General features: G+C 44.5%; 1 protein-coding gene across 1 annotated transcript in view; it reads right to left on the minus strand.

Moving 5' to 3' along the window:
- Positions 1–1,279: 1,279 nt before the first annotated feature.
- The window catches only part of serpini1 (serpin peptidase inhibitor, clade I (neuroserpin), member 1), a gene marked incomplete at its 5' end in the record, with an annotated part of 26,857 nt that continues 1,366 nt past the window's right edge, over positions 1,280–26,770 (minus strand). The window contains 8 exons of the mRNA XM_080429096.1: positions 1,280–2,789; positions 4,251–4,340; positions 5,684–5,770; positions 8,043–8,140; positions 14,585–14,789; positions 21,831–22,025; positions 22,567–22,800; positions 26,098–26,434. Of these exons, the coding sequence (XP_080285222.1) occupies positions 2,713–2,789; positions 4,251–4,340; positions 5,684–5,770; positions 8,043–8,140; positions 14,585–14,789; positions 21,831–22,025; positions 22,567–22,800; positions 26,098–26,434 (1,323 nt within the window). The 3' untranslated portion in view covers positions 1,280–2,712. The remainder of the gene's footprint in view (positions 2,790–4,250; positions 4,341–5,683; positions 5,771–8,042; positions 8,141–14,584; positions 14,790–21,830; positions 22,026–22,566; positions 22,801–26,097; positions 26,435–26,770) is intronic.

Here is a 26,770-nt window from a genome sequence, read left to right on the forward strand (position 1 = left end):
GAGATGTGTACAGTACATTCACTGTGTGTGTGTGTGTGTGTGTGTGTGTGTGTGTGTGTGTGTGTGTGTGTGTATGTGTGTGTGTGTGTGTGTGTGTGTGTGTGTGTGTGTGTGTGTGTGTGTGTGTGTGTGTGTGTGTGTAGATTTCTTGAGTTAATACCAATGTCTGGTAAAAAAAAAATCATGTGAATAGCGTCATTGGAAATATTTACTGGGAAAAAAGTTGACGCGTTCAATACTTAATTTACCAATTGTATATATATATTTGCACACATTTTCACGATTCTTTTTCAAAAATAGCAGATGTACAAGCTCATAGCGCGGCTGAATAGCCAAAGAAATCTTAAAATGACACAGATGCGTTCCCGGATGGATTGAATGGGTTAATTCAGCCTCTGAATGCCAAATGGACTTTTCTCTGCGGCTTCCGTGACCTGATGATGCACTGAATCTTTATCACGGCCAAATCTCACCGATGCTCTAATATCAAACACGCAAGCCCTATTTTATACTTTAAAAAATATATTTTTGTTAGCTATTTAATTATTTTATCGAAAGTGTTGAACATTTTCACCTATGACAACACAAATGGGGACACCAGGTTGAAAGCAATACTGTCACACCAAAATAAGTCTTTTTGGGACAATTTTGACCAAACGTCAACAAACGTCAAAGAAATGGAGGAGTGAGACAGTGTTGTTGAAAGCAGGAATCTAGTCTCTTTTGATCAGACAAAAGGTCATTCATTGAATACATTTTAACATAATCATCTCTGTCGGGTGGAAACCTCAAACGACCAAAACTGTTACTTTTCAGGATTAAAATTCAAAAGTAGCAGAACAAGCTCGCTTCGCACCGCATTTCGAGCTTGTGGATCTGCTACTTTTGTGTGACACTGTAGTATGAACAAGTAGGGCATTAATTTACAAAAAACACAAAAAGTTAGAATATGGAGCTAAGAGGTTTCTGCCTGACAGCGACGATATATATTTTGCATTCTGCCTTTTTGTGGAATTGTCATTCCATTTTCTGGCCTGGTTCCATTTTCGCCGTTTAAGTAGAGCAAAAAATAAACTCTAAATGATGGTCATTTCAGTTATAGCCCTGCTAATAAATAGTCCATAATGAACTACACAGTACAGCACATGCTGGAAAACAGAGACGAACATCAACTAAGATAAAGAAACCTCACCAAACAAAGAAAAGGACACGCCATTCTGTATACCTGGAACACATTCATGTTTTATTATTGAGTAAAAGACTGAGTACAGCTGGTGTTACATTTGTACTGTGTATATACAGTACATCCCATAATAATGCTGCAGTGGTTTCCAACACAACCGCATGCCCTCGGCCATCTCCACGGCAACACACCACAGTTACACAGCATCCCCTCTCCCTATCTCTCTCTCTGTGCTCACCTGACCCTCATCTGACCAGGGCTGTGAATCAACAATGTATTATGTGATATATAAGGCATAGTAGGAATTCATCAGCAGTTTAAGCCATGGTGCCTATAGCGTAAAACAGTGGTTCTCAAACCTCTTTGATTTCAAGGACCCCCAGCATGGACCCCCATAACTATGACAGCGTACAAAAGGACACTTACGGGTCAATTTGGTTCCATGTGTACGCTGTCAGAGTTACAGCCCCATAAGGGCCCATTTGGTTGATAACTATCAATAATTTCGCTGGGGACCCCCCTCAAGGACCCATGGGGGTCCCCGGACCCTACTTTGAGAACCAACTGGCGTAAAAAAAAAACAAAAAACAACAACCCAGAACTGACTGAAATACTGTCTGGAATGGATATGGTGTTACTAAGAAGGTGTGAGGACAAATTATCAGTGTATTCTTTTTTCTTTTTTAGCAATAAATATCTAGCATATTTAATTTCTGTATTTATATATATTTATATATAGAACACAATGACCAATGTACAGGAAGATAACTGAAATGTGGAACGCAAAGGACACAGAGTGTTGATATATTGTATATATATAATTTATATAAGGACCGAAAAAATATGTTTGTGTGTGTGTGTGTGTGTGTGTGTGTGTGTGTGTGTGTGTGTGTGTGTGTGTGCGCGTGCGTGTGCGTGTGCCCGCGTGCGTGCGCGTGCATGTGTGTGTGCGTGTGCGTGTGTGTGTGTGTGTGTGTGTGAATCTTTGCATGTGAGTGACTAACAGAACTTAAAGGGATAGTGTGTGGATTACATATGGTGTTCTTTTCCAAATGATGTCTGATATACGGCAAGTAATATAGTACAAACCACCCTTAATGCGTATAATATTTACATCTCTTTCTCTCCGTACCCCAAGTGTTCAAAGCGTACAGTATCAAAACACAGTCACATTATATGTGATATTTCAATATAATAATATACACAGTCTCAAATCGCCCGTGTTAATTCAGCCGTTTGTAACTCTGAGAGGGAACCGATGGAACCAATTGGACCCGTTTGTACACTCTCAGAGTTAAATGAATGAACATTGAGGATTTCACTGTGCATCGGTTAACATTGGCTTCATATAATATTTCCATAAAGAGTATAAAACACAGCTGGAGACAGGCGAGAGAGGATAGGTAGCGTTTTATGACGTCAGGGATCTTGATTGGCGGTGAGCGTGTGTGACCTCACGGCGGGGGCCGCGGTTGGCAGGGATCCGGATGGGCGGGGGTGTGGGAATAGGTTATAGGTGATCGCTGTGGTTACATGGAGTCAAAGTCGTGGTCGTTAGGATCGATGACCTCCGGGGTCATGACCCTGCCCATGAACAGGATGGAGCCTGGGGAGGAGGAGGAGGAGTGGATCAGGTGTTACGTTTTGGTGTCAAAACAGACAGGAAGGAATTATACATACCGTCTCTGTCGGGTGGAAACCTCATACTGTATGTCCACAACTGTTACTTTTCAGGGTTCACATTCAAAAATAGCAAAAATAGCAGATCGACAAGTTCAAAACGTTTGAGCTTGTAGATCTGCTATTTTTGATGCTTTTGTGTGATGTTGTATGATCAAGTAGGGCGTTCATTTACGAAAAAACGCAAACAGTTAGAATATGGAGATAAGAGGTTTCTGCCCGACAGCAACGGTATCTTTGTGTACTGTATGCATATAATTCTATTGGATCATGTCAGTTAACAAATGTAACGATTTGTAACCACTTCAAGACCAATCAACACAACACCATTTAGAGGCGCAGACTCAGAGGCTTCAAACCGACTGCTACATTATTTGTGGTTTCTCTGTGGCTCTGTTGGACTCCACACTAACGTGTTGAAGCACTCCAAGTCTTTGTTATTTCTGATTCGTTTCAATGCTGAGAAGCTGCGTTTGCAAGCGGCTGTTTGTTGTGAATTGTGGGCGTACATGTGTAGTGGATAGTGGGTAGACAGTAGACTGCACGATGTATCTTCTTTTTCTTTATCAACATCACAACACACAATGACTGAGTTGAAACAGCAGAATAGACCCTAAAAACGCTGGCATCTTGCTTTGTGGTCGATCTACACCAGACTTTTCAAAGCGAGCGTATGCGTGGTGCGTACAGCGCGTTTGTTTAGATCCAATTGATTAACAATGATACCGGCTACACCGGGCGCGCGGATACGTGAGTCCCCCATATACGCGAGTCCCCCATATACGCAGACTTTTAAAATAGGACTGGATCTAAAAGTGTGCGTGTGCGTATATGTGTGTGTGCGTGTGTGCGAAAATTCTCTGGTGTAGAGCGGCCGTTACAGTTTACACACACACACACACACACACACACACTCGCAGTGCTGCTGTCTGATCTCTCGTCACTCTACTCGTTTGCCAGTCTGTGGTCAGTCACGGTCTTATAGTTTGCAGGTTTTCCATGGTGTTAGCTTGCTAAAGATCACAAAGTGCACTGGTTTTGTTTTACAAATATGAGGTTCCATGCTGGACAAAGGTAAATGAAATCCTCTTTGACTGACGCCATTCAGAACCAATGAGACCTGGGTGGGAACACTATGGGCCAATCGGATCACAGGGTGGGTCAGTGCCCGCCCTGCGTGCAACTATGGTAGATCCAACCCTGAACAAATGCATTCACTAGTTGCACATACATGAAGTCAGTGGTTCTCAAAGTGTGGTCCAGGGACCCTATGGGTTATTTGAGGGGGTTCCAAATGGACCCTCATTTGGACCCTCAAACGGTCCATTTGGTTCCATTTGTACACATGAAATGTTCGAGAACCACTGCAGTAAGTACACATACACACCTGTCCTCCGGTTTCTGATGACAAAAAAGAATGGGTGGTCCGCCATGACTTGTGGATACAAAACCAAAGTCCTCGTCAGGGCTATCATTCCTGAGAGAGAGAGAGAGAGAGAGAGAGAGAGAGAGAGAGAGAGAGAGAGAGAGAGAGAGAGAGAGAGAGAGAGAGAGAGAGGAGAGAGGAGAGAGAGAGAGAGAGAGAGAGAGAGAGAGAGAGAGAGAGAGAGAGAGAGGAGAGGTGAGGGGGATTCCTTTGTCACTATCACACACTAACAGATGGGGGCAGTGTTTAATGATATTTGGGAGAACTTAGTGGAAGAGATGCTGAATGCAACTGAACACAAGCATGTACTGCACTGTATGGAACCTAAATACACTTTAAAATGTCCCCCAAAAAAAAATGCAATAATCAAAGGCAGCCTTCTAAGGCTTGTTCATCAACGAACAGGTAAACAAAAATGCAATCCAAAGGTGGCCTTCATCAGGGCAGACAAGAGAAACACTTTAACCACTTAAACCCTTGCATCTGCATTGTGGGGAAAGCTTTCGCAGATATTAGCAGATCGACAAGCTCACGACAGGAAACAGAAAAGACACTAGTATAGAGCCCTGAGGCTCTCCGGTCAACCATATATACTAGGGTTTTTAAGTGGTTAAAATGTCTTTGAGAAAGTAGCAGTAGAAAGGGACTTCTAATGCTGTTTTGAGACAGAGAGCCTATATAACAGGGGTCCTCAACAGGCGGACCGCGGTCCATGACCGGACCGCGGGACACCTCTCTGTGGACCCTGGGAAAATAATTTTAAATTTTTTTTTACCCTAAAACCAAAAAAAAGTAACAAAAACGGGGGAAAAAGTACCCGAATCCGCCAAAATCCGCGAAAAAAATCGTGCGCGCACGCTTTGCGTGCGCGCGGGGGGGGGGGGGGGCACATGGACGCGCGCTGCGTGCCGCGCTACGAGCTTGTAGATTTTTTTTAAATTGTGAAAATGTGTGCAAATCTTTGGATATATATATATTTTTTTAAGCGAACATTTGTAACTCAGATCTTTGCTTCTGGTGGGGGTCCCTGGAACAACATATTTTGAGATGGGGGTCCGTGGCCAAATACATATAATTTTAGGGGTCCTTGACATGAAAACAATTTGAGAACCACTATAGCAACATACTGTACGTTTAAAAACAAAAAAACTGTTCCCCCAGAAGCAAAGATTTGAGTTACAAATGTTCGCTTTAAAAAATATATATTCATTATCAAAGATTTGCACACATTTTCACGTTTTTTCAAAAATAGCAGATCTACAAGCTTGTAGCGCGGCACTCGGCTTGTAGATCTGCTATTTTTGAATAGCCAAAGAAATCAAAAAATGACACAGATGCGTTCCCGGTCTTAATGGGTTAATAATGATAATAATGATGATGATGATGGTGGTTACCTGATCCAGCGGCTCCCTCGGAGCCCTCCTCAGTCACCTCTAGGTAGGCCTTCTGCACTGCCTTCCCCACGTACAGGTCCTTACCGTCTGGGAAACACACACACACACACGCGCACACACACGCGCACAGCGCACGCACACGCACACGCACACGCACACGCACACACACACACACACACACACACACACACACACACACACACACACACACACACACACACAGTTGATTAAGTGAGAAAGCCGCTTAATGAGATGTGAGGGAGACTGTGTGAGAGAGTGAGTTGCTGTTGATAAGTGATCTCAAACTATAACGGTATGCACTAAACGCCTCTCCACTCCCATTGGGGTTTTCTGTAACACACTGATAGCAGCATTATGGTTGGTAGTAGTAAATGCCAGCTGATTCACACTAATAAGAAGTGGCAGGTTAATGAGAAGAAGCTCTGCTCTCTCTGTTCCATCTGTCTGACTTCTGGTAGCCCATGGAGTCAAACGCCGGCCAGCTCTGCTTCATGTGACTAACTAACAATTAAGTTTGGTTTATTGAAGCCCATGCACGGACCACCATAACTCTGACAGTGTACACATGGATCCATCACCCAAAAAAAGGCTTTGTGAGCTTGTAGATCTGCTAAGAGATTTGGTGTAGAGAGAGAATAACGCTAGCAGACCTATACTATAAAATCCTGGGCCACTGAGGAGGAATTGTGTGGTAGAATGAATTATACCTCGTTTTGTTATCGTATCATTATGTTGTTCGTCTTTTGCCTTTCGATATGTTCTGACTATCTGAATATCATAGAGGTCAAGATGACACAGCACAGGCCTGATATCTGCAGTTTAGAGTACAGCTTGGTCCCATGCTGACACATGAAACAGGCTTCCCTCTTATCTTCTTATCTTCCCCCTGCTCCCCCCCTGACCTATACTGCACCTTGAATGTTTCATGTGCTTCTCCTATGAGCTCATGTATAAAACCTCTATCTTATAATGTGAAACGTCTCCCACTCCGTTTGCCTCCACAGTTACTAATTGATACAGCATTCCAAAACAGGGACCCTGGTATATAGGGTTTAACTAACGTCTCCTCTCTCTCTCTCTCTCTCTCTCTCTCTCTCTCTCTCTCTCTCTCTCTCTCTCTCTCTCTCTCTCTCTCTCTCTCTCTCCTTCTGAATCTATTTTTACTGCATTATATGACAGCACTGACCTGACCGGTTACCCTGGTTACCTATACTGTACTGTATACTGAAGTGAGGCACTGCAGTGAGGAGCAGGCAACGCTGGATCAACTGCTCAACATGCTGCTTCATTTAATAACTCATTCACTGCCAGAATAAATATAACATGAATAAATCATCCACTGCCAACGATGTTTCGATTTTCTAACCTTTTCAAGTAGTCACAGAATATTTATCTCCAGTATGATCGATACCCTGATGGTTGCTAATCACGAGGGGTTTCACTGTGCTTCCGCGAAAGAAAAAATAAATGTTGTCGCGACCCCCCCGTTCGCTTGTTATAGGCCGTTGAAAATAGCATGTCTCCACAAAAATACGTAGTATAACACAGAGAGGCGAGATACAGGCGATTTCCCAAATACGTTAACCAGGAAGTGAATGGAGCAGTAAATCTTGGGGATCACGTGATCTCCTGGATCTGCGTGCATCTGGGGGACAAAATAGTCACTCATGTGTTAGCGAAGAGCGCCATCTAGTGGAAACACCAAAAAACACAAAAAGTCGTCGAAGTCGTCCTTGGCAGTGAATGAGTTTTCAGTCTGTTTTTGCTCAACTAGTCTCTTTCTTTCTCATTATGTAGGTGATAATGGCTTCACTTTGTCTAGCTCCCTATCTGTCTTGTGTATGTGCTCATTCTTCTTCATATATGCATGGTGTGTAGCACCTGTGGTTGTGTATTCAATGTATCTCTGCATGTGTGCAGGGATTAAAGACAGAAATCTCATAACTGAAGGTTTTCGTTGGGCCAAAGTCCCAATCCTTTCATGCCCTTTGTTGTGAAATAGCATGAAAGGAGACCCCCGCACTATAGCGCTCTATTTCCACAAACAACTGCACAATGTATCCAAATTATGATGCTGTGGTATTAGCATTCTAAAACTACATAATGTTACTGCTTGTTCTACATACAGGAAACCATTTAGAAAAAAAATAACAAATTGAGGCTTTGCTTTTATGAAATATATGAATCCGTTAGATGCTTCTGAACATCTATTATTGCTTGTTTGACCAATCTTCTTCTCCTCTTTAATCTTAAAAATAAAATGCATATTTTAGTGTAGCGCTTGACTTTACCAGTCACATGATGCAAAGCAACAGTGTTAAAGTTCCTGCCATCTTACCGGTCATGGCAGAGAGGTCAGCATCCTTGGTGAAGATGTTCCTGATGCCCAGAGCCTGCAGAGTGTCCCTCAGGTCTACCTTCTGCTCCACTTTGAACCTGAACATGGTACACAGTACAGTATACTCAGGGCCACATTCACACACATGAAACATTTTCTGCCATTTTACTGATTTACTACGGCAGCAGCAAACGAATAAATGAATGGTTTATTCTTTGTCTACAACAAATCAAAACACAAATGTACACATATCCAACCTACTGACACACAAAATCCAAATTCAATGACCGAAAAAAAGGAATAGGCTGAAGCACAATGCTTATTCTTTGCCTATCCTTTACAATCCTTAAGAATATATATATTTTAAAGGAGTAGTTCACCCAATTTTTTATTTATTTTCTATCAATTACACACTCCATGAAGCATTGAATTCATGGAGATTTTTCAGTTTTTGTCGCATTCCTAAGCCAATAATTTGATTACCGGTGGAAAGATGCTAATGTATGCGGTAGGAGACTCAAAGGAGTCACTTTGAGCCTCCTACCGGAAATACATACAGTCATCAAATTATTGGCTCAGGAAAAAAATCTCCATAAATTCAAGGCTTTATGGGTTGTGTAATTGATAGAAAATAAGTAATGTTTTGGGTGAACTATTCCTTTAGTATAAAAAAAAAACTTAAAACAGAAGCAAGATAAAAGAGAAAAAAAGAAAGAAAATGTTTTACTCAAAACTGTACTCCTGAATTATTTTACTTTTTAAGGCTTTTTAAAATCTCCCCTGAGATAGGCTACACAACTTCAAACCATCACTAAGGCTATTCCATAGTTTAACTCCCAAAATTGAAACACATCTAGCTTTTACATTAGTTCTTTTTACGTGTTTTAAAAATACATAGCAAAGTCATCGAATGGAACTGCCCTCTAGTCACATTTCTTTTTATATTAAAGTTGCAGTTGAATTGTGGAATCTGTGCAATATGGAGCCCTAAAACCAGCTCCGAAAAGAGACACTAAATTCAGTGATGCTGAAATGGAATTGATTAATAAAGTAACAGAACTCTGAAGCGTTTTGGAGGGATGCGATCCAATGCCAACTGAGAGAAACATGATGTGTGTGACTGTTGCTCAAAAAAGTTAATGCACTAGGAGTCACAAAATGTACTTCTGTAAAGAGATGGCGGGACATTAGTGATATATGGTTCCGTGTATTACAGAGAACTTGGGCATTCACTGAATGTGTGTTTTTTCTGGTTCTATAAATGTGTTCATTAACCCATTTAGACCGGGAAAGAATCAGTGTCATTTTTTGATTTATTTGGCTATTCAAAAATAGCAGATATACAAGCTCATAGCGCGGCACCGAGTGCCGCACTATGAGCTTGTACAGTAGATCAGCTATTTTTTTTTTTATCGTGAAACTTTGTGAAAATCTTTGAATATATATATATATATTTTTTTTAAGCGAACATTTGTAACTGAAATCTTTGCTTCTGGGGGGTCCCTGGAACAATATATTTTGAGATGGGGGGTCCACATTTTGGGGTCCTTGACATGAAAAAGAGTTTGAGACAACATAAGTTTTTTACAAAAAAAAATTGGATTTAGAAGACATCTGTAGAATCCCACCAGAAGCAAAGATTTGAGTCACAAATGTTCGCTTTAAAAATATATATATTCAAAGATTTGCACAAAATGTTCACAATTTTTCACATATTTTCTTTTGCAGATCTACAAGTGTCTATAAAAATGTAAAATGACACGGATGCGTTCCCGGTCTTAATGGGTTAATGGAACAAGAACAAGCCTAAGTCTGTGCGATCCATAATTCCACAAACAAATGCACCAGTTAGTGCTTGACTATTAATTTGCCGTGATGGAATGGGACTTTGTGAGGGAGCCTTGAGGTCATCTTTAATTTCTTCCAGTAGAGTCATTATTGCATGACTGCTGAATCTATAGGCTATCGATTGATGGTTTGTTGCTTGGGGAGTTGAGAAAAGATTTTCTTGTGTTTGTCTATTTGTTTATAACATACAGCCTACCTGCACCCAGTGGTTACAAGTAAAAGTCCGGAATTCAAAATTGACTTGAGTAAAAGTACAAAAGTATTGGTATCAAAATGTACTTAAAGTACCAAAGGTAAAAGTGCTAAAATGTTTGAAAATAGCAGATCTACAAGCTCACAACGCGTCGCAATGGGCGAGAAGGGCGATCTCTGTTGCTGCACTAGCAGGTGTTGAAAATTAGCACTACAGTGCTATATGCACTTTAAAAAATGCATCTGGTTTTGTCCAATGCGATTGTGATGTCCATATCAAATAAAGAATAGCGACTCCTACAGGTCGGTCAGAATGCCTGTTCAGCAGGGAGAGGAACTGGGTCGGATAACGTGTTCCTCCACACGGCTTAAGCGCCCTCCCAGTAAAAAATGTCACCGTGTGTGGAGAAAACTGGGAATTGGCATAACGACTAAATTGTCTAAAAGAAAGATTGGGGTAAACAAACAAACAAGCCGATGTTAGTAAACGCACAGTCAATCCCCTCCTGTTATTTGTGCAAGCCTCCCTTGAATGCATATGCATAATGGAGACTTAGATAATGGACTTTGCAATGACACACAAGGGTAAACTGTATTTCCAAGCCTGTTTGATAAACACCACCATGTTTCTGGGCACAGAATGCATCTGAGGTATAGGAGCAAACGCCTTCAAAGGTCATTGTGCTGCAGTCTGGGGTTGTGTGCTTGCTTGGGTAGTGTGTGTGTGTGTGTGTGTGTGTGTGTGTGTGTGTGTGTGTGTGTGTGTGTGTGTGTGTGTGTGTGTGTGTGTGTGTGTGTGTGTGTGTGTGTGTGTGTGTGTGTGTGTGTGAGTGTGTGTACTTGTACTATACTTAGTAGTATAGTAGAGTGTAGTAGAGTTTGAGAAATAGACATTGTGAGGACAACAGTCCCGGTCCTCACAAGATAAACAATTGTTTTATGGTTAAAAATAACATTTATACATGTACACAATGGGACGACTCCTGCTCTTGTTCGTAACTCTGGACGATGTACTTGCCCAGTTAAACGTCTTGATTTGACCGTTACACACCTACCATTACCTCCCATTATGTATTGTGTCTCAGGCACGCTGCATCCCAGCGCACCCGCCTACCCCAAGGGAACACCAGACAAAGTATAGGACCAATCAAGCCCGATCCTTTGGTCCACGTTTTTGGTTGCTTTTGGTTTATTGTGTGATTTTGTGTTGTATTTTCCATTGTTTATTTTTTGCATGTTTTGGAGTGAGATTATTGTTTTCTAATTACTGTTTTGACTTTCTTTCAATTTGAGTCGAGTTGCAGGATTTATGTTTGTTAATTTTCTTTCCACTGACTGACATCAACCAAGCCTGCGGGTTGATGAGGAAAGACCCGCCAGACCTGGGCAAACTGAAGGCACCTGGGTGTGGGCCTGACAGTCCTAATAAACATAAAGCAGAGACAGAAGTGAGCTGGAGGGGAAGGGTGTCGTTTGTGAAAGAGCTGGTTCGAGAGTGAGAGAGAGGAGTACGAGCGATGCAGCCTGGCCAGATAGAGGGCAGCTACCATGGGCTGGGGTCCGGTCAGTGGGGGGGTCAGTGGGAGCCACAACCTCTGAAACTGCTATACGGCTGGCGGTGTGTGTGCCCTGCCCACCTGCGTGAGGACCTCGTCCGTGGAAATCTGGTGCGAAGGCGAGGAGGACGGAGAGACGCGGGGAGAGACAAGGGTGTGTAGCCAGCAGCTGGAGCCGAAACCAGTGCAGAACCAAGAGAGAGGGACCGACACAGTATAGCGATGATCAAACCTCCCAAAAGATGGCGTAGTCTGTGTTGTTAAGCACCCTGCACTTTAATTTTTTTTTAATTTGTTCGTTAATTTAAGTGTAAAAGTACAATTTGGGTGTTTAAGCAGTGCCACATTTTTAAGAAACCCCCCCTACTCTTTTGACTCTTCTCCAAGTATTCTCTTCACTGCCATCAGCCCAAGGTAGAGCGCCATGCCCCCTCCACCTACCACAGACGTAATGATCACGATGATAATGCCAATGTCATTGCCAGCGGGAGGTGGGGCTTTGGTTGGCGGCACAGGCCTGGCAGTGACGCCGGGTCTAGTGGGAACGGTGGCATCGACGTCAGGCCCTGGTGTTTCTGTGGGAACCGTGACCTCAGGCCCTTGGGTTTGTGTGGGAACCGCGACCTCAGACCCTTGGGTTTGAGTGGGAACCGTGATGTCAGACCCTTGGGTTTGTGTGGGAACCGTGATGTCAGACCCTTGGGTTTGTGTGGGAACGGTGATGTCAGGCTCAGTTTTAGGGGTTGGTAGAGCGGTGACATTGAGTAGGAAGGTCGTTGTGGAGATAACGGTTCCTGTTTGATTCCGCAGTGAACAGCGATACGTCCCCCGTTGTTCCATACTCACATTATTCATCAATACGTAGGAGTCGTTGCTCACCTTCAGAGGTTTAAAGTCGCTGTCAGCTGGCTGGTTCAGTTCTGGAGTCCACTCAAAATGGTACTGTTCAGTCCAGCCAGGAATCACCAGGCTGTGCCAAGGCAAAGAACAGTTCAACAAAGCCTCGTCACCCTCCTTGGCCTGATGTACGTAGGGCTGTCCGCAGTTCAACTGGCGAGAAGGAGAGGAGCAGTTGTGAAGTTCAGAGTTGCAGTCGTGGTCCTCGCAGTTCACTACGGATTGGTACAAGAATCCACAATTGTTTACGCATAATCCATCATCAATATGTTTGTCCAGAATCTCACTGCAATCATTCATCAACTGTTTGAGCTGTGTGAACACGTCTCCTGTGTGCAACGTGTTCTTCAAGTCGTCAAATGCCATCTGGAATTTGGTGACCACTTTGGACAGGGTGTTTCGAACAATTACGCCTCTGTGTTTTTTACTGATCTTCATGAATTCCGAATCCGCGTTTCTAACTATTTTCTGCAGACGAAGTTGATCCTCGTTGTCGAAAGTACTGATGAAGGCATTAAGTGGGCTGTGGAACCCCACCTGGCTACACTGAAGGCAGCCACTGACCTCTTGGGCACACAAGCGCAGTGCCACGAACAACCAAACAGATGGATGGACTCGCATCTTGAAGAATCCTCTACTTGACCCCTGTTTTTGCTTGATCAATAGTGTTACCAAACGTATTATGATGGACCATGGATGAAGGATGTAACAGCCACTGAGATCATGACACTCTTTCATCTCGGACTTGGATATCCCCTGGGAATACCAGTTTGCCAGGTTCTCCTCTTTCTTGGCTTCAAGTCCCAACAGTGTTTGCTCCTCGGGGTCCTCCTTGTCCTTCATCCCTTCTGCTCTTCCTTCTCTGTTTCTCAGACTTATGCTCTCTCTGTTGGGGATTTTGTCAGTTAGCATCTTGTACGTTTGGCTCTTCAAGGCCAGAAGGGTATTTACAGCCTCGTCCACTTGATCCTCTGAGGCCGTATCAGATTTTAGTCTCTTCAGCTCCCCCTGTTGGCCCACCTGAGGAAACAGCCCCTGGAACTGAGGGGAGGAACCTCAGCAGCTCTGCAGCTTTACACTCAAACACTTATTGTGGTTTGTTGTTGTATAAAATTAACCTTCAATATAATATATCTACTAATTTAACTACAATAATATATCTACTAATTTAACTACAATGGAGTATATATGTTATAGTGTAGTATATAACTACAATATAACATATATACTAATGTAATTATAATCTAATCTACTAAATAAGTAAACTGATAAACCAAGTGTGTATGATGGGTGGTTGGTTTTATGCACATGATGTCATCACAGTGATGACATCATTACGTAGAATAAACAATGGCATTATTCAAACTAACTGGCAATCTCTATAAACAAGGGAACCAGGAGACCTGGTACTGCCAGACCCCTAGTGGTTGAAAGATCAGAGCACTACGTCACGCTAAAGCTTGGCCAATCAAAAAGAGGACAGAAGACAGACCTCTTTTATGCCCATGTATGGACGAAAACGTTTGGAGAGGGGGACCGACAAAGCCTCATGTAGGCCCGACCCCCTGGGTCTGGCAAAAATATCTTAGAAGTCTAGAAGTCTGTCTGTCTGTAAATCTCACAAACCACTGGACCAATCTGTTCCAGTTTTCTTATACTCAATGTCAGTACGCAGAGGAAGTAAATGATCCTAATGCCGTAGAAGCCTAGCCAGGAATCTGCATGTGCAGGTTAGGTTTAGGACTTAGGGTTACTAAACATTTTACCGGATTTATACTTAGTTGCTCGCCGGTGTTGTGCACCGAAAATAGCTGATCTAACAAGCTTGTATTTCGGATATTTTTGGCTTCAGGGTTAGGGTGTAAAAATGGCATGTCCTAAAGTGTTTATGTCGTAACAAGCATAGTAATACACACACACACACACACACACACACACACACACACACACGTGTGTGTGTGTGTGTGTGTGTGTGTGTGTGTGTGTGTGTGTGTGTGTGTGTGTGTGTGTGTGTGTGTGTCTGTGTGTGTGTGTGTGTGTCTCTCTCACCGTGGCATGTAGACCTCTACTTTCTGCCTCTTGACGTTGTTGGCCCACTCCTCCAGGAGCGAAGCTTTGATGATGAGCTCCAGGGAGGCCAGGGGCACCTCCTGCCGGGGCAGGACGATCATCATGGACATGTCCTCTCCCTCGTAGGGCATCTCCAGCACCTGGTACACACCGCCCGCCTCCTGGGAGCCGTCGCTGAACTCGCCTAGCGCAAAGGGAGGGGGAGACGGGGAATTACACCACGCGAGCATGTGAACGAATACACACAGACACGGGTCCTTTTGGTTCCATCTGTACACTATCAGAGTTACATTAACAGATTGGGGTCCGAGAGATAACACATCTTATCAAATGGGGGGGGGGGGGTCCGTGGCCGTAACGCACATGAAACTGGGGGTCCTTGAAATTGAAAAGTTTGAGAATCTCTGTCCTATATGCCAGTCATTCTCAACCTGTGGGTCGGGACCCCCAAAGGGGGTCCTCACACGATTTTGGGGGGGGGTCCCCAGATGACAGTGAGTGAAGTGACAAGGGTCCCCAGATGACAGTGAAGTGACAATTTAAGGACTTTCAAAACCTTTTTAATACCTTAAAAAAAAAGAAAAGAAAGACTTTACTGCATTACTGCATCAAAAGTAATCAACAAACTATACTATAAAAACTGGTCAAACATCGGCCAAATTGTCAAATAATATATGAAAGAGGCACAAATTTTGAAAACGGCAGATCTACAAGCTTGTAAATCGGCATTTTTTCACAATATGTATCTGTGGAACCGAGTCAAACTAAATGTAATGCCTCAACTCCTACAATTCCAAGTGCTTGTCAGGGTGGGGGGTCCCCAGTTCAAATATGATTATTTTGGGGGGTCGCGGCCTGAAAAGGTTGAGAACCACTCCTATATGCTACTGTTCGCTGCACCTGCACTGCACCTTTCTGAGTTTATTCCCTACGTGGAATAAAATAGACTCATACCTCACACCAGAAAAGCTGATAATATTGGTAGGTTTTCTTTATCGCAGTGTGCAGGACTCTTAGTTATACCACCCAGTGAGTCTATCCTCTTATGCTTCCCAGTGTTTTTCTGTGCGTGGGTGTAATCCTTATGTTTGGAAGGATACTGCAATTTCGACATAGAACATTTCGCTCCCCCTTGCCAGCATGCGCACGCACACGCACACACACACACACACACACACACACACACACACACACACACACACACACACACACACACACACACACGTGCGCACGCACTGTACCGTCTCCAAGACCTAATGATAACTTCCTTCAGATGCAGCCGCTACAGCACAATTAACAGTCAGGCTTTGCTGACATTCACAAACACTATTTCTCTTTTGAAGATACTCAATAATAATAAAAAAAAACAGACTGAATGTTTTTTTCCTTCCCCTCCCAGTTAGACTATAAAAAGAGAGAAAAACCGAGGAGAAAAAAACAGAGAAACTGCTGAAGGAAGTTCTCCCAGTGCATAGTGTTCTAACTCAGGGTTTTGTAGTGTAGCGGCATGGGCGCCATCCCCCTGCAAACCGTCTAACCACTTAAACCATATATCAGCCATTTCCAGCCAGATTTGAATGGTGATATGACATTAATATAAAACAATAAATGTGTATGTTATTTTGTCTGTAAGACCTGGAAAATGGGTTTTCTTTGTGATACCAATAAACAGGAACTTCAAGTACACTACGTTCGATTGATTGATCATTGAAATAAACATGCTCTCAACACTTTCGAGATTTGCTAACGTGGCCCTGATCCAGAAAAAGGTTGGGAGCCGCTGCCTTATATACTCCGTTTCTGTACTTGGTCCGTTCCTTCCCCCCCCCCTCTACACCAAAAATAGCCGCACCGACAAGCTCACAATGTAGCATGGTCAGGAAGCACCTGTACTGTATGTGTGAGCGAGTGTGCATGTAAACAAACGCAGACTGCACCAGAATAGCTCAGAGAGACACGGCAACTTCAGTGGCAGCGCTGCTCCACTGAAGTAATGCAGTCTAAGTGATGTGACGGCACTCTGAACAAGTACCGACTGGATGAGAACGGACCTATTAAGAAGCATATGGATACACCATGACAGCAGGACAAAGAGAAGAAGGCAGTGTAGCTATACTGTAGCACCTGGGTAGATATAGACCCATACGTAGCTGCTAACACCGTCATTTCCTCAGTATTAATTTCACTCAGACAAGTGTACAAATGGAACCAAATGGACCCTTTTTGAAGTGCACAAATGGAACCAAATGGACCCTTTTTGAAGTGCACTAATGCAACCAAATGGACCCTTTTTGAAGTGCACAAATGCAACCAAATGGACCCTTTTTGAAGTGCACAAATGGAACCAAATGGACCCTTTTTGAAGTGCACAAATGGAACCAAATGGACCCTTTTTGAAGTGCACAAATGGAACCAAATGGACCCTTTTTGAAGTGCACAAATGGAACCAAATGGACCCTTTTTGAAGTGTACAAATGCAACCAAATGGACCCTTTTTGAAGTGTTCAAATGGAACCAAATGGACCTTTTTTGAAGTGTACAAATGTGTACCCTTCTCAGAGTTACAAATGGATAAATGAACACTGAGGATTTTACTGTCTATCTATACGTACTGTACAAGAGTCGGACTATACAAAGACACACATTTTATTGAAATCAGCAAATGCCTACATGCATGCACAAATATATACTGAACACCCACATCAAAGTCGACACATGCGCACGCACGCACACACGCACGCACACACGCACACACGCACACACACACACACACACACACACACACACACACACACACACACACACACACACACACACACACACACACACACACACACACACACACACACACACACACACACACACTCACACACACTCATCAAAGTGTAGAGGTGCAATCCATAACGTTTTGTGTGTGGATAAAACATATATTTCTGTCCTGTATGGCAGAGTATGTTAAACAATCAAACAAACACAACTTGGTTAGAGGAGGTCTCCCTGCTCTTCTATTGAGAACTGTAGATCGTATGGTCTTGGTGGTACAGTATTGCATGAAGGTCAAAGCACAATTATCCTCTGCTCAAATGGACTCTCCATTATATCAGTAACTATGGAGATAGATATGTTGCAAAATTCCCGAACAAATACATTTAATTTGAGCACTCGTAATATGCGACAGTTGTAGGTTGGAATTTGCAATGTGAATTTGCAATGTGTAAAACAAAAACTTGAGCTTGCAGAAAAAAAGCACACACACACGTGTAAATTGCAGTTGTATTACAAGTGTGCAACTGCGATTTCAACCCGATCGCCAAAGGAAACGTTGTCATTGAACGTTTTTCAAATTCCGTGCATAGACAACTGGAAAACCCGAAAATTCGTGCATAGCCGCCTCGCATCTCCCCCATTGTGACTAAACCATTTCGGAGGCGCGCAGTCTCAAGGGAACTGTCGCCACGTAAGGGACCACCGAGTGAGCTAAAGCGAGCGAGTTGCCGTCCCGAACGTTGCAACGTTCCCTTGAGCTACTCAGCGCCGTTTGAGTTACGTACCGATAGGCACAGAATCGTAAATTTTGTTGTGGGGACTGCTCTGCTTCCGGGGTTTTTCCGGGTTGCAATACGCCCACCGTGGGACTCACCGTACATACGCGCGGATTTTCGGGGTTTCTAGGCGACTATGCACGGAATGACGTGCACTGGATCCGTGCAATGTATACTAAATTCTTGGAGATCAGGCTGGCGATTTACACGTGTGTGTGCTTTTTTCTGCAAGCTCAAATCTATACTACAATTGGCAGACTGGCTGTACCTGTGTTTGTACCAAAAAAACTGCGCACTGCGCATGCGTATGCACCGCTGTTGCCAGATCGTGCGCGAGCAACAAGCAACCAGCTTCATGAAAAAACACAAAGCTGCGCACTGCGCATGCGTCGACGCACTTTCTCTAACCAATTTACACCCACTTCACGCTTACAACACCTGGACATGACATGGCAACCCAACCCAACCTCACTCTCCCAGCCTATCAGCGTCGTCGCTCAAACACGAACGGCAGCCATTGTTTCGGTCCATTGTTTCTGTGGCGAGCTTTCTCCGGACTTTTCAACTTCACAAAGCTCTCAAACTTCTTCTTTGAGGCACGGAATTTACTTATAAGATATCGTTTGGATAGAATTTAGTTGTTTCACTTCATATGTGTGGTCAATTAATCATGACAGAGCCTATTTAAAAAAAAAAATTCAGAGAACCGGCAGGGGCGGCCAGTCACACGCATGTATCCGAATAAGGCACCCTATTTTGGGCATGGCCATCTCAAAAGTCCCGTTGCATCACATTAGTCGCGGAGGTGGCAAAAATGCCCTGCAATTGGCTGAAGGCGAAAAACGGTGCGTACTCACCCACCAGCGTATGTTGGCACAAACACACACACACACACACACACACACACACACACACACACACACACACACACACACACACACACACACACACACACACACACACACACACACACACACACACACACACACACACACACACACACACACAGATCTGTTGTGCTGTAGTCAAGGCTTTGTATTGCAAAAAAAAACGGGGAGAGAGTGACACCACGCATGTCTCTGTGTGTGTGTGTGTGTGTGTGTGGGTGGGGCGGGGGGGACAGCCATGCGCGCACACAGGGAGAGGGGGGGAGAGAGAGGGAGGGTGGGAGAGAGAGAATAGTCAGCCAAACAGCGAGAGAGAATTTTCGCTGACGGACAGACAGAGACAGAGAGACAGAGAGGGAGAGAGAGAGAGAGGAAGAGAGGGAGGGAGGGAAAGAGAGAGAGAGAGGGAACGAGGGAGGGAGAGAGAGGAAGACAGGGAGAGAGAGAGAGAGACAAGGAGATGGAGAGAGAGGGAGGACGGCAGGACGCGATGCATTGTTAAAAATGTGGGGGAAATTTTTATCCCACGATTTTTGAACCCCAAAATAAGCGAGCCCTCGCTTATTTTTGCGCGGACGTAATTTGTTTGTCATTGTGGTGAATGTTGTGTGTGATGCTGATGTTTGTTGTGTGAAGCTTAATGTCAGAGTGTTTGTGTTGGAGCGCCTCAGTTCGGCTGCAGAGTTCATGTGCAACATCTTGCATGCGTGGCTGTGGCTTCACAGTTTTCCTTCGCCGTGTCTGTAGGTCACGGCCTGGAGACCCCAGGGTCTCCAGGGACCCCTAAGGGGGGGGGGGGGGGGGGGCGACCCTCTGGGTATTATTATTATTTTTTTATCCCATGATTTTGTACCCCCAAACGACATTTTCTTTGGGGGGGTTAGGGGGGGGTTACTAGAATTCTGCCCGCGTGCACACACGCTCTCAAGGACACGCACAAAGACTACACACAGTGTAACTGCAGACAGTGTACAGCAGTATGTAAAAGCGTAGCCAGACAATACCAAAGCAGGCCATGCAAACATAATAATATTTACCGCCTCCAGATCCACAATGGGGAAATATTTACGGGGAATGATATTCCACGTCGTATGAATATTTCAGATCTCTGATTAACATTTTAAATAGCCTCTGGAATTATGTCTAGAGACACCCTGGAAACAACGTGGGCCCCGTAGATAATAAACACACAAACACACAACTGTGTGTCTATCTTCTCAGTTCTTCTCACGTAATACACAGCCATGTGTTGTTCACCCAGGACCACAATGAAATATGCATACGCCTCCTTTCATCTCCCTCATACACACATACAGTCAGTGGTAGTAGTCAGAGTATTTCCAATTTTCAGTACTTTTACTTCCACTCTACTACATCTCAGATGCAAATATTGTACCTTTACTGCGATACAATTATTTGAAAACTTTAGATTTGAGTCGTTCCTCCATAAGATGCTTACTTATGGGATATCATCGCTCTCAAGCGATGCAAGCGATGATATCCCATAAGTAAGCATCTTACTACGGAACTAACAAATCGGGGGTTACCTACGTAACCCCTAGTTACTAGTTACTTTTTCGTCTTTGATTATTACACACATACATTAGCCACTTCAGCCCTATATACATTTCGGCCATTTGAAAATAGCAGTACTGTCTACTTTTGGTACTTTAAGTATATTTTGATACCAATACTTTTGGTAGAAGGAACATTCAAGTACATTTTGAATTCCGGACTTTTACTTGTAAGGGCACGGTCCGACCGCATTTTTATTTTACCTCTGGGGCGGAATCTGCCAATGCTTTGTCAATGCAATGCGTGGATTCATGGTCTTGCGCATTTTTTCCAAGAATCCAACAGAGTATTTCTACACTGCAGTATTGATACTTTTACTTAAGTAAAACATTTGAGTACTTTTTCCACCACTGCATACAGTATACTGTATAATGTACTCTACTACACAGTATATCGTCGCTGTGCTGCAGAAACCTTTTATCTCCCTTTTTCTTTTTCTTCAAAGAATGTACTGCCTATAAAATAGAGTTGCCAGCGGTTGAAAGCGGTGAAGTCTGTTTGTGGGTTGTATGAATATTTTACCAATGAAAACAAGAGCTTGTGACTAAATAATTACTACATTTAACACAGCTTCTTTTTCTCCATTTCCTGAAATGTAACAGTGTTGGACATACGTTTCCATCCGACGGCAACAATAAATAATATATTATTGTCTCTGTTGGGTGGAAACCTCATACGTCCAAAACTATTACTTTTCAGGATTCAAATTCAAAGATGGCAAAATATTCTATTCCATCATTTTAGAATATATTATCTATAAATATTGAATAGAATATGGAGATAAGAGGTTTCTGACCGACAGCAATGATATACAGTATGTATTATCCGGTGGGTATGTATTATCCGGCGGGTAGCTCAGTCGGTAGAGCTCTCGCCTTCAGACCACAAGGTCATGGGTTCGATCCCGGGCACCGCCAACTCAGCGCATGAGTAGCACGGCTTGGGTGCGGTAAGTACTGGGAGCTGAGGATAGGTGTGGCGCTCCACCTCAGCAATCCATCTCCCAGGGGTCTAGCGCATAGTAACGGGGACAGACTCCCGCGTGTTACTCGGCTGATACCGACAATAAGCCATCTCCCGACCTACTTACTTATTATTATTATGTATTATGCATACAGTATACCACATACACACACACACACACACACGTGCACACACACACACACACACACACACACACACACACGCACACACACACACACACACACAGGTGCTCATTACCGTAGTAGAAGTCTCCCTGCTGGTACATCATGAGGGTCTGGACCTCGGAGCCGTCGTCCTTGCTGAAGGAGAAGGTTCTGGTGTTCTCCGGTCGGAACTGGTTCTTCCAGGAGCCTCTGAAGTACACGGCGTTCACCAGGGTCAGCCTGGTGATGCTGCTGAAGTCCTCCGCCGACAGCAGCTCGCGGATCTTGCCTGCGAGGAACGCACGTGTGTGTGTGCACACAGTAACAATCCTCAGTGTTCAGGAGTTCATCCCAAAAATTGGGCCAGTATACTTTAAAGGGATAGTTCACCCAAAAAAATAACATATTTTTCTATCGATTAGTCACCCCATGGAGACTTGAATTCATGGATATTTTTTTTAGTTTTTGTCTCATTCCTTAGCCAATAATTTGATGACCAGCGGACTCGGTAGGCAGCGGTTCCGGTAGGAGACACAAAGGAGTCTTTGTGTCTCCTGCCGGAACTGCTGTTGGTCATCAAATGATTGGCTTAGGAATGCGATAAAAACGTGTGACTTATCGATAGAAAAAAAAGTAATTTTGAGGGTGAACTATCCCTTTAAGTTCTTATTTATTTGTATCACTACACTATCATTAAAATCTTAGCGTTTTGCCAAGTATTTGAGGGGCCCACTTTGCGATACCCTCACAAGGCCCACCAGTGGGCCTTGGCCCACAGGTTGAGAACCACTGCTGTATAAACCCCCCCGTCACTAGCGACAGAAACTCACTCTCGGTGTGGTTCTCCACCCAGCCGTTGATGTGCTCGGCGACGGCGGCCGACTCGCCGAAGTCCACCGTCTCCACCTCGGCCCGGAAGTACTTCCTCATCAGGTGCAGGAACTCGGGGTTGAAGGTCACGCCCTCCTGCAGGAACAGGCTGTTGGCGAAGCGGATCACGTAGTGGGCGTCGTCGTCCTCCGACAGCGCCGCCGTCAGGTTGTGGAGCAGGGAGAACTCCTCGTCTGGGGGAAGCAGAGTAGAGAGGCACATAATGCATGAGGTAGATACCGTTGGTTCTCAAAGTGGGGTTCCGGGGACCACCCCAGGGGGTCATTGGGCTTGGGGGGGGTACCAGGGGGTCCCCAGAAAAAAATTGGTAATGAGTATATGATATACTTTGGCTATATTCAAAAATAGCAGATCTACAAGCTCATAGCGCGGCACCGAGTGCCGCGCTATGGGCTTGTAGATCTGCTATTTTTTTAAAAATCTTGAAAATGTGCATGCATGCACGCACGCACGCACGCACGCACGCACGCACACACGCACGCACGCACGCACAGAGAGAACAAATGGAAACATTGATTTTGGGAATGAAATACATTTTAGTTCACTCACAAGTGATTTCCCTAAGGAGCTTTTTAAGCGTACAGACCTGAGACCATTGATTATGTTAACAATGTGTGCATGCAAGTGTGAAATCGTGTGTGTGTACGGTAATATATGCAAGCATGTTGCGTGCGTGTGTGTGTGTGTGTGTGTGTGTGTGTGTGTGTGTGTGTGTTCACTTGGTTCAGGTGCATGCTTGTACACACACCTATCCTGGTTAGCTGGCCAATAAAAAAAAGCCCCTAATGTGATTCATCTGCTTCCTTGTGTGTTTAGATGAGTGTCTGCTGGTCCATGCACATTCTACTATCACTGAGCTCCATGCACCTTCTACTATCACTGAGCTCCATGCTAGCCTGGTAAACACCCCCTCCCTCCGGAAATCTCATGCATTGCATTGCATTTGGTTTCAGGAAGGAGGGTCTGGGATTGCTCACAGAGTAAAGCTGCCCGAACCGCTGCGCATACGAACCAATCAGCGGCTGCTAGGGGCGGGATCATCCAATCACCTGCCTAGTAGCTTGAAAAAATAAAACTCCGTCTGTCATCGATTCTGCGCCCGGAGTCTCAGATGCAAGTACGCTGTGAAACAAAATGTGTGTCGCAAGCTTCTTTCATTTGACGGAGTGAGGTTAGCTCCATGCACCTTCTACTATCACTGAGCTCCATGCACCTTCTACTATCACTGAGCTCCATGCACCTTCTACTATCACTGAGCTCCATGCACCTTCTACTATCACTGAGCTCCATGCACCTTCTACTATCACTGACCATGATCAGAGCGGGCATAGAGAGACTGGATGGCCCACTACAGTATAAATAGTAGACAAATTGTCTGCTTCGGATTATTAGGATCGATTTGGACCCCCCCACACCAAAAAACCTGGACTTTTTCCCCCAGCGAAATACAGTGTGAAGAGAGCAAACCCACCCCCCCCCCCCCCAAGCCTACCCGTACCAACACCCACCCCCCCCCCACCACCAGCCCTCATGGACACCTGGTGTTGTGACTTTGGGTCGGAATCCATTCAAGGACTTTCTCGCACAGCCTTCCCACTCGCTGTTATCGCTCAAACACCAGCGCACGCTCTTGACATCAGAGCCGAAGAGATTACTGGACTGGGTGAAGAGACCAAGGCCATATCCCAGGCTCCCATATACACACACACACACACACATACACACATGTTACATATCCTGCACCACACGCCTTCGCATCCTGCTCCTCTCCCCACTCCCGCCCCCCTCCCCCCTCCCCACCTGGGCTCCCTTTTTTGCTCCTCGCACGCTCTGCCCCCTTCTGGGGGCAGAGCGTGAGAGCAGTGCTTTTTTTTTGCCCGCTCTACTCCATTCCATCCTACCCCGACCCCGCACCCACCCAACTTTGATATGAGGGATCGTTTAGCGCCATGTTGTTCATGGTCATGTTTGTTGTTCATGTACATTGAGAGGCAACGCTGTTGCCGCCCTGTTTCATGCCATCGTTCATGCCAGTTCATCGTTTACGGCTGCTGTGGTGTTGTTTTTAAGCTGCACTAAAATGAATTTCACCCACTTTTTTACCTTGTAAACCTGTGATGTGACAATAAAACTGATTCTGATTCTGATTCTGATTCTGAGCTCCATGCACCTTCTACTATCAAACGCGCGGGTACCCCGCCCGTTGCAGGACTCTAACTCCATGCACCTCCTACTATCACTGAGCCATCATGCACTCCATGCACCTTCTACACTGAGCCATCAGCGCCAAGTGTCTTGTGCGTGATGCCAGTAGGATAAGGAAGCAACCTGAAAATCCTCTCTCTCGGGTGGAAACTGTTACTTTTCAGGATTCAAATGAAAAAACAGCAAAAGTAGCAGATCTAATAATGATAATGCATTTATCTCAAATGTATATAGCGCTTTTCTAAGTACCCAAAGACGCTTTACTTGGGGGGGGGGGGGGGGGGGAATAAGAACAACTTTATTAGGATGAGAAAGGGGGTGTGGAGTTAGCTGGGGAAAGCCATATTGAAGAGGTGGGTTTTTGAGAGCATGCCGTTTTGAAGGTTTGGAGTTGTGTTGATTTTTGATTTTGACAGCAGTTTTTTAGTCTAGTTTTAGTCGACTAAATATGAAAAAATATTTAAGTCGACTAAATCTGCAGTTGAATTAGTCGACACCATTTTTTTTTGACGGCCCGTGATGCCATCGGAATGGCAGATTTTCACTTAGCTGCATGCCGAAAATAGCTGATCTACAAGCTCACAGCGTGTCGCAGCGTGACAACCGCGCGCACCCATGATGACTTGTCTTAGTTCTACTGGATATCTTCTCCACTAGTCCCTCCCTGCCATTTTAATCTAGTTTTTATTTGTTAACGAAATTGTCAATATATTTAGTCTCGTTTTAGTTTTAGTTTAGTTTTCGTCAGTGAAAGTATTGGGGAGTGTACTGTAAAATGTACTGTAAAATATTGTCGCACGCTGTCGGGGCAGAGGCCTAGTAGCCTATGTCCATATTTCAACTTTTGATGTTTTTTCGTCACTTAACTCTTTCAACGATGCAATGCGACACGACGCGTTGTGAGCTTGTAGATCGGCTATTTTCAAATAGCCTATGCATAAAATAGGGCTAAAGTGGTTAATGCGTGTTTTATAATATAATAATGTATATCTGCGAAGTAACTAAAGTTTTCAAATAATTGTAGTGGAGTAAAAGTACAATATTTGCCTCTGAGATGTAGTGGAGTAGAAGTAAAAGTATTGGAAATTGGAAATACTCAAGTAAAGTACAAATACCTAGAAAATTGTACTTAAGTACAGTACTTGAGTAAATGTACTTAGTTACTTTACAACATAAATAAATCAAAACAGAGTATAAAACCAGGGGGAAAATCCTTTGAAATCCAAAAAGGGTTGGAGGAGAATCTCCTGCACTGGGTCTCTAACCTGTGGCCAGGTGGCTGAAGCCCACCGCCTGGCGGATCTCCTCCAGCGAGGACCCCCTGGCGCCCAGCTCCACCATGCCCAGCATCACGGCCACGCTCAGCGGCGAGAAGATGATGTTGTCCTCGCCCGCCGCCGCCACCTGCTGCAGCCGGTGGTACAGTCTGACCGAGAACTCCGACGTGGCGTCCTCGGGAATGTCGCCCGCGGCCGCCGCCCCCCGGCAACCGTAGCCCGGCAACAAGACGAGGAGGAGGAGGAGGGGGAGGAGGGGGGGGGAGGGGGGATGGAAGGCCCAGGATCGACATGGTGGTGAGACGGAGGAGCGCCGCACTGAGAGCTGAGGAGGAGGAATGGGACAAAGAATGTGATTTAGATGAGCGTGTTGTTTTAGACCAAGGGTCTTCAACAGGGGGTCCGGGACCCCTAGGGGGTCCTCAGAGTTACTACAGGGGGTCTGCCAAATCTTTGTGTGAAATTTAAAAAAAAAATTATCTTAACCACTTGAACCCTAGCATCCCTTTTTCTGAGGAAAACTTTAGCCAAAAAATTGCAGATCTACAAGCTCACAACGCCTCGCAGCGCGAGGCGTTGTGAGCTTGTAGATCTGCAATTTTTAATCTGTTTTAATCTGAAACACAATTTTATACAACATAGAGGGGGTCCCTGCTTCATC

This window comes from Gymnoscopelus braueri (assembly GCF_963280865.1).
Source record: "Gymnoscopelus braueri genome assembly, chromosome: 5".
NCBI classification, from domain to species: Eukaryota; Metazoa; Chordata; class Actinopteri; order Myctophiformes; family Myctophidae; genus Gymnoscopelus; species Gymnoscopelus braueri.